This window comes from Emiliania huxleyi (genome assembly GCF_000372725.1).
Source record: "Emiliania huxleyi CCMP1516 unplaced genomic scaffold EMIHUscaffold_1, whole genome shotgun sequence".
In the NCBI taxonomy this organism is placed as follows: Eukaryota; Haptophyta; order Isochrysidales; family Noelaerhabdaceae; genus Emiliania; species Emiliania huxleyi.
Genome location: NW_005202428.1, coordinates 2,908,471 through 2,916,285, shown reverse-complemented (window position 1 = coordinate 2,916,285; position 7,815 = coordinate 2,908,471). Strand labels below are relative to the sequence as shown.

General features: G+C 63.7%; 3 protein-coding genes across 3 annotated transcripts in view; all 3 read right to left on the bottom strand.

The window, feature by feature from the left end:
- The window catches only part of EMIHUDRAFT_461108 (hypothetical protein), a gene marked incomplete at its 3' end in the record, with an annotated part of 2,580 nt that extends 657 nt beyond the window's left edge, over positions 1 to 1,923 (bottom strand). The window contains exons 1-2 of the mRNA XM_005794524.1: positions 870 to 1,923; positions 436 to 555 (exon numbers count right to left, since the gene is read on the bottom strand). Coding sequence (XP_005794581.1) covers positions 436 to 555; positions 870 to 1,919 — 1,170 coding nt within the window. The 5' untranslated portion in view covers positions 1,920 to 1,923. The remainder of the gene's footprint in view (positions 1 to 435; positions 556 to 869) is intronic.
- Positions 1,924 to 3,002: 1,079 nt separating this feature from the next.
- On the bottom strand, positions 3,003 to 4,709 carry EMIHUDRAFT_194901 (hypothetical protein; the record flags this gene model as incomplete). Its single annotated transcript, XM_005794523.1, has 2 exons — positions 3,003 to 4,121; positions 4,179 to 4,709. 2 exons carry the CDS (start codon positions 4,707 to 4,709, stop codon positions 3,003 to 3,005), a joined length of 1,650 nt encoding a protein of 549 aa, XP_005794580.1.
- Positions 4,710 to 5,697: 988 nt separating this feature from the next.
- Positions 5,698 to 6,426, bottom strand: EMIHUDRAFT_194900 (hypothetical protein; the record flags this gene model as incomplete). The annotated part of the gene is made up of 2 exons (XM_005794522.1): positions 5,698 to 6,249; positions 6,379 to 6,426. The coding sequence occupies 2 exons, from the start codon at positions 6,424 to 6,426 to the stop codon at positions 5,698 to 5,700; spliced, it is 600 nt and encodes a 199-aa protein (XP_005794579.1).
- Between the last annotated feature and the right edge of the window lie 1,389 nt (positions 6,427 to 7,815).

The following is a 7,815-nucleotide window of genomic DNA, read 5'->3' as shown; positions in this document are numbered from 1 at the left end:
GAGAAGGGAAGAGGGAAGATGGGAGAAGAATTGGCCGGGGGTTGGGGCGCAAAGGGCCCGGGGGGTTCCGACCGGGAGGCAGGAAGAGGGATGACGAGCCTGTAAGTTTTTTAGGAAGTGTCTAGGAAGTGTCTAGGAAGTTCCGACGACAGGAGGCAGGAGAGGATGACGAGCTTGAAGTGTCTAGGAAGTGTCTTGGAAGTGTCTAGGAAGTACCGACGACAGGAGGCAGGAGAGAATGACGAGCTTGAAGTGTCTAGGAAGTGTCTAGGAAGTGTCTAGGAAGTACCGACGACAGGAGGCAGGAGAGAATGACGAGCTTGAAGTGTCTAGGAAGTGTCTTGGAAGTGTCTAGGAAGTACCGACGACAGGAGGCAGGAGAGGATGACGAGCTTGAAGTGTCTAGGAAGTGTCTTGGAAGTGTCTAGGAAGTACCGACGACAGGAGGCAGGAGAGGATGACGAGCTTGAAGTTCTTGTTGCGGTCGACCAGTCCGCCGAGCCCGATCCCGCCCAGCACGATGGCGAGCTGGAAGCCCGCGCCGGCGAGGTCGATCTGCATCCCTGCAGCGCGAGGCACTCGCAGCCGGTGAGAAGAGGCGCGGCCAAGCCCTCCCCTTGCCCAGCCCTCCCCTTGCCCAGCCCTCCCCTTGCCCAGCCCTCCCCTTGCCCAGCCCTCCCCTTGCCCAGCCTCCCCTTGCCCAGCCTTCCCCTTCCCTTGGCGGGGCTCGCGCCTGCCGTCCATCAGCCCAGCCCGCGCGAGGGCTAGGGCTAGGGTTAGGGTTAGGGTTAGGGTTAGGGTTAGGGTTGGCGCGTGCCGTCCATCAGCCCAGCCCGCGCGAGGGCGGGCGCGGTGAAGGCCGAGACGACGTTCGTGCAGCCGATCGACGCGACGAAAGAGGCGGTCGCGACGCCGAAGCCGGGAGAGCGGAGGAGGGCGAGTGCCTTGCGCGGGTACTCGAGGCGCGGAGCGGGCGGCGGCGCGACGGCGAGCTCGGCGGCGGCGGCGGCGGCCGAGGCGGACGGCGGCGTCTCTGGCCTGTCCCGGAAGAGGAGGGCTGTGGCGGCGGCGGCGGCGATCGAGACGCAGGCGAGTACGTCGAAGTAGGCGTGCATGCCCTCGGGCGAGTTTGCCATGAGGCCTCCGACGATGAAGGCGGTGGCGATCCCGACCTGGTTGAAGTTGATCGCCGTGGCGGTGGCGAGCGCCCGCTCGGAGGAGCCGAACCAGGTGGCGGACAGGAGCGGCGGAGTGCACTGAAAAAAGGGCTGCGCCATGCCAACCAGGATGGTGCCCGCAACCTCCCAGCCGTACCCGGGCATGACCTCTATCGCGGGCTCCACGAATGGGATGCCCGAGCGGAGCAGGCAGCCGCCCGCCATCATCGTCGCCGCCCCCGTCACAACCTTTTTGAGGCCGAGGCGCGCGGCGATGTCGGTGAAGAGGAAGCAGGACACCACGTTGGAGGCGAGGAAGATGTCGATCAGCTCCGCAGCGTCGTGCCCCTCGAGCGTCATCCACTCGGACGGCACTGCCACCGTGGCGAAGCACGTCCAGTCGCTCAGCAGAGCCAGCATCGAGAGGATGCCGAGCTGCACCCAGCGATGCGGATCGAGCGCCAGCGGCACAGAGCCAACCTTGCTCGCGCTGCACACGGGCGGCGGTCGCCTCCTTCGAGGCGCGAGCGGCGGGCGCGCAAACGGCAGCGCTTTCCTCTGCAGGGCCTGGAGGCCGCTGACAGCTGGCTCGGCATTCGACAACCGCAGCGGCGTGACGCGAGCTGTGGCGGCCAGCCGCGGCGTCGCCGCGCTATAGCCCGATGCGAACGGCAGTAGTAGGCCAAGCATCAAATTTCGAGCAGTGCTGATTAGTGCAGGGCTGTGAGTGCCTGTGGTGAACCTTGCGAGGTCGCCTCGCATGGTGCGCTGAATGACTGAGCAGAAAAAATTCTCTTGGCGCCAAAAGGCTGCGTATCAACATCTGTCCTCGACCCAGCCCTAGCTTGGGATGTCCGTTGTATTTATTTATTTATATCAACATCGTGCCGTCCTCCCATCCATCCCTTGGCTTGTCTCGTGCAAGCCCCGCAGAGGTGCGGGCGAGAGGGCGGCCCGAGCCCGAAAGGGCCCGCCCTCGGCCTTGCTCTTGCACATGGAAGCTCCCCCCCCCCCCCCCCCTGCTTCTGTCTCACAACAAAAGCGCACACAGTGCCCACCCTCCCCGACGCTCTGATACAGGTGATGCGCGGCGCTGTCTCTCAAGATGGAAGCAGGAAGCTTCCATCCCGGCGGTGGTTCGAATCCACATAAGCCGAAGGGTGAGGAGGGAGGCTGGCCTGAGGTATGAAGCTCACCCATTGTGGAAGTGAGAACTGCTCGACCCACCCCGGATCCTGCTGAACAAGCTCTCCAGCACCCCGGATCTGAATGGGGGATTCTTCCCAAACCTTGCTCAGCTGGTCCAGCACGGGCCGTAGGCCAGCCCTGGGCAAAGAAACCAGCACCTCATCAGTCTTCCCTGAGCGTCACAGCTCGGTGATCGCGCCGGCCGGACACCACTGAGACGGCCGTTCCGGCGGGGCATTTGAACGCGACCTTCGGGGGCAAAGACATGGTCTCTATGGCTCAGACTGGACTCCTCTTGGTCCCTTCTGATGCCCTAGGCCACACCTGGGCCTTACTTGGAGCTCTAGGGGGTGGGCAGGGTTTGCCCCAACCAACTGGCCCGAGGGACCTTATAACTGCAGAACGCCCCCTCTACTCGGAGCTAGTGGACACAGACGCGACACCACACGTCACGTACATACACGACTGCCTAATGTGTACTTTGCCCGGCTCCCTAGGGCCCCGTCCCCCGCCCGTCAGGGTGAACCTTCGGTCTGGTTCCGGTTTCTTGATCGCTTTCCTGACATGATGAGCTCCGGATGGGTGGCAGGGGGAGCGGCGGTCGCCTTTCTCGCCCGGAGAGGTCGGCAGCCGGTGCAGCGCGACGTGCACACTCCGTCAGCAGTAGAACCCGTCGCGTGCCTCGCGCAGCGCCAGCATGTCGGGTCGGCCCTGGTGCTTCCCCGGCAGCGACAGGTGCATGAGCGCCGGGAAGGCGCCCGCCTCGAGAGCGGCGGCGAGTGCATCGACGCCCTCCAAAGTGATGCCGTCGTTGCCCTCGACGTGCAGCCCCTCCAGCCTCGCAAAGCCGCCCGAGGCGCCGGCCTTTGCCATCGCCGCGACGGCGACGTCGTCGATGGAGGTCCAGGCGAGCTTGAGGTCCCGGAGCCGCGGCAGCGCGCCTTGAGCGCACGCGTCCACGAGGGTCACGGCGCTGCGACTACGGACCCCCTTGTTGCCGTCCAGCGAGAGCAGCTCCAGGCGGGGCAGCGCGCCCACAGTCGCGGCCGTCAGGAGCTCGCACACGCCCTCGTCGCCGACGCTCGTTCCGTAGAGATGAAGCTCCGTGAGCCACGGCAGCACGTTGGTCGGGTCCGCGCCGAGCGAGGACGCCAACGCCACGAGCACCGCGTCGCCGACCTCGTGATTACCAAAGTTGATGCTGCGCAGACGCGGGAGCGTGCCACCGGCGATTCCCTGGACAACCGTTCTCACCCCCGCGCGATCGAGCCGCGTGTTGTCGAGGTCGAGTGACCCCAGCCCGGAAAAGGAGCCGCACTCGATCAGGTGGCCGAGGGTCGCAGCATCGGCCGGCGTGAGGGCCGCGCCATTCTTGAAGCAGAGCGCGTCCGCCTTTTTGAGGCCAGCGGGTGAGCACTCAATCGGGAGGTGGCGGGCTTGCGGCTGAGAGCCAATCTTGCCGCACAGGGCGCCGGCACCAGCGTGCCACGCCTTGAGCGCCCGGAGCGTCGGGCGTGCTGCCCGCCAAACGACGCGGCAGGTTGAGGACAGGGCGACCGCGGCTGCCGGAAGGAGCGGGTCGGCCATCGGACCGAACGCAATCAGCAGCACGTCGTCGCGGCACCCAAGGTGTAGCAGCGCCGCAGAGGCCTCTGCCCGCTTCCGACGCAGCAGGGTCGCCTGCGCCTTGGGCAGCGCCTTACCGGGGGCCGCCGCCGTTGCAGCGACCTGGTCATACTCGCCGGCCGCGATGCGGATGCTGGCTTCGTCACCCATCTGTCACGTGGCCGCAGGCGGGTAAGTGAGATCGGGGTGCGCAAACGCAGGATGCACAGAACCCAGGTGCGCCTTGAGCCGCATGTTGGCTGAAGAGATGCGGTTGTCGAGCCGGTCGGTGAGGGCAAATGCTGCTGAGTAGACGTCACGAGCGAGGGCATGGGCGCCCTTCCGGTTCGCCTTTGCGCCAAAGGCCTTGAGCTCGTCGGCCACGACGGGGCCAGTGGACTCAGCCTTTCGCCATCTCGCCTCTGTGCGCAGCTGCTGCGTGGTCGACTGAGAGAGAGTGCCAGGTTCGAGGCCGCTCTTGGCGAGGGCGGCGGCGGCTTCGTCTCGCTTGCGTTCCACCATCTGACGCACCTTGGGAGGGAGCGACGGGTCTGCGAGCATAGTCTGGTACTCTGTCTTTGCGAGCGTCGCGTTTCCAGCCTTGAGATGCATGTTGGCAGTCGCCACACGCTCCTCGACGCGGCCACCGACGGCAAAGGCTGCCGCAAAGAGTGCAGCAGCGCAGCCGGTGGCGCCTGCAGCGTTTGCGCGCTTTGCCAAGGCGGCGAGCCGCTCTGCGAAAGGGAGGTCCGTCTCCATGGACAGCGGAGTCTTGCGATAGTCTCGGACGATAAAATCGCAGGTGGCAGAGACGGGCGCGACTGGACGACTGCTTGTCCGGGATGCGTGATGATCCCATCCGCTATGAACTCGTACGTCCTTGAGGCAAACTGCAGGGCTGGCATTTGAGCACTTGAGCAGAAGTGAGCGGCGAGAGTGCGGGTAGGAAAGGCCCGGGTCTGCGGCTGCGGCGACGCCCGCGCGAGAGGGGCTGGGCTGCGAGCGAGAGAGAGAGAGAGCCGCCGCTTGGTTGGGTGGGTGGGAGATGACGAAAACACTTGACGGTCGCAGCACGCAGCCTTCCGACTCGCGCCTCCGCCTCACTGGCACTATTGTAGCCCTGGCCGGTGTCGCTGGAGCCTCCTGGAGCTGGACGTCCTGTCCCCCCATGTAGGGCTGGGCCTGGGGGACGCGACGACGCGTCGAGTATCGACCTCTACTGCTTACCCAGCCTTCGAATGCGTAGTGGCTAGTGCGTACCGTACCCTGGCTAATGTGTGGTCCCAACAGCCACACCCACTGGTGTCCATCGCACAGAGTCAGAGACCGCACAGGAGGTCATCATGGTGAGGGTCGATGGGAGTGCCAACCCCACAAAGCACAATGTGCCTCAAGCCGTCGGCTCCAAATGGCTACTGTAAAAAACCAACGCCAACCCAGTACCGGCTAGACCGCAGTTGGCAGATGGCAGTTTAGACGGACACATCTCACATGACACATCACACATGAACATGATCATGAAAATTCACATGTTTCGATTCGCGAAACACACGAACCTAACCGAAAGCTCCAGAGAAACTGTACTCGCGACGAGCCACATGCGAGCTCGCCCTGAGACAGCCCAACCAGCAATGGAGCACAAAAGCAAGACCACACAAGACGTACCGCCCCGTCAGCGCATCTCGACTAAATGCGTGTGGCGGAGGAGCTAATATGCTACATGTCGGCGTTCGAGCCTGCGGGCTTCCTAGGCGCTTTTGGTGGGCATGAGCGACGAGACGCACGAGCGCACGCTCTGGGGCATGCAATCTGGGGAGGTATACCAGCTCTCCGCGTTGGCCTGCGAGTCCTTGATGGCGCCGAGGTCGGCGCCGGAGTGGGTCGCGTAGCTGCCGTGCTCGGTGTAGGCCGGCGCGGGCACCTTGTTTGCGCCCTTGATCATCGTGGAGGAGACGACGCCGTAGATCTCGGCCCACGCAGCCTTCAGCTCCGGCGTGAAGGCGTCGCCGAGCCCGAGAGCGAGCGTGTCGAGGAGGGCCTGGCCGACCACCTCGTAGTGGGCCGGCACGACGCCGTAGTCGACGTGCTTCTTCCCGAGGCCCTCGAGCACCGGCAGCAGAGCGGGTACGTCGTCGAGCATTGAGACGGCGACGCCGACCGTGTTCATCACCTTGAGCGCGTGCGACTTGAGCTTCGCCGACTCGTAGAGCTCGGGCGCGGGGACGTCCCGAAAGGAGAATAGCTCGAGCGCTCCGGGTGCAATCTCGAAGATCCGCTTGAAGAACAAGACTCCGACCGCCTGGGTGGATGGAGGCAAGCGTCGGTGAGGGCGAGGGCGGCGAGGGAGCGGCGGCGAGGGCAGCGGCGAGGGCGGAGTGGCAGGAAAGTGGCTGCGGTGGAGCCGCGCCTCGAGGCCAAGGCCCTCGACAGCACTCCACGAGGAGCGGAGCTCGGGGATGGTGTCGGGGAACGGCATCGATGGCGACACAACAGCAGGTCAGCGCCTACCACGACGCCGGCTTCGGCCCGAGAGCGTAAAGAGATCTCGTCCAGGTTCCCCCGTGAGCGTGATTGCGATGCGGGTTTTTCTCTTTTGGCGCCAGTCCGGACTGTTCTTCGCCTTCCTACATCCATATCAGGCCACTACTCGTTCGGGCTGCATCAACTAGAAAGAAAGAAAGAAACGAACGTCAAGTTATTTTGACCGCGGCAAGATGTATGTAAAGGGTGGCTAAGGGCTCTGCTCGAGGGCTCTGCCCGCAAGCAAGGCGCCCGCGTCGCAGACGCGTGGTACCATTGACAAATCCGGAATACCCCCACACGAACAAATAGCAAAATCCGAATACGTGGCGAGAGGGGGCGATCTGGCCCGTGCAAGCCTTCAGCTGGTGCCAAGAGGCCCAAGACATCCGTAAAGTTGAAACCAGGAACGTCCGCCAAATCCGTGCTTTCGGCGCAACTTGAGGGGAAGCCGCTGATCGAGCCCAGCGTCCCGCGGCCGCCTCCCGCGCAGCACCGCCGCTGGGGGACGACCTAGCTCCTAGGGGGCGACACGTCAATGTGGCTGCGTCACATGCGTGATCGAGCTTGAGGGAGGAGCTCCGCTAACGATTCGGCCGGCAACCCAACGCCGCCGCCCATACCCGCCACACCCACAAAGCGCCTGCTCTACTACCCCATACCGCCCTCTCTCCACTTTCCACTTGATCATGCCCGTCCGTGGATCGAATAGCACCATCACTGCCGCCGTGCGTCCTGACTTTTTGAACGTGGCAGCTAGACAGGGACTCGGTACTCGAGTACTTGTGACCCCCTTGTGCCTTGAGTGACCCCCCTGAGAGCCTGAGTGAGGAGCCGATTTTGATCGGAGGACAGAGCTTTTTGGTGTGACGGTGTTGGTGTGCGCAATAACGAGACAGGGGTGGTTGTTCTCTCTATCTCCCCTTCTAGCTCTTAGCATGAGCTGCGCCCTGTGTCCGACCCCTTCTGCGCAGCAACACCTTAAACTTTTAGGCCCTCCAAAACCAAATTCGGGGCTTTCGTCGGAGCGTAGCGGAGTGGGCCCCGAGTTTGAAAAGGGCGACGGACGCTTGCGTCCTAGCCTCCAACAACGCCTCCCCGGCGCAGAGGGGCCCCCGGAGGGATGCTCAATCGCTCCACGCCACGCCGCTTGCGGCGGTCCTAGGATTCCTATTTTGGGCTCAACCCAGTTTTCCGGAAAACAAAAAGGAAAACACCAGAGGGTCCCCAGCACTTTGCGTTTCCGGAAATTTCCAGGGAAAACAGAGGGTGTTTGGTGCTCCATTCTGGAAACTCGCGAGTTTCCCTGAGTCTGAGAGCTGGTCTGGGGCAAAATCTGAGGCAA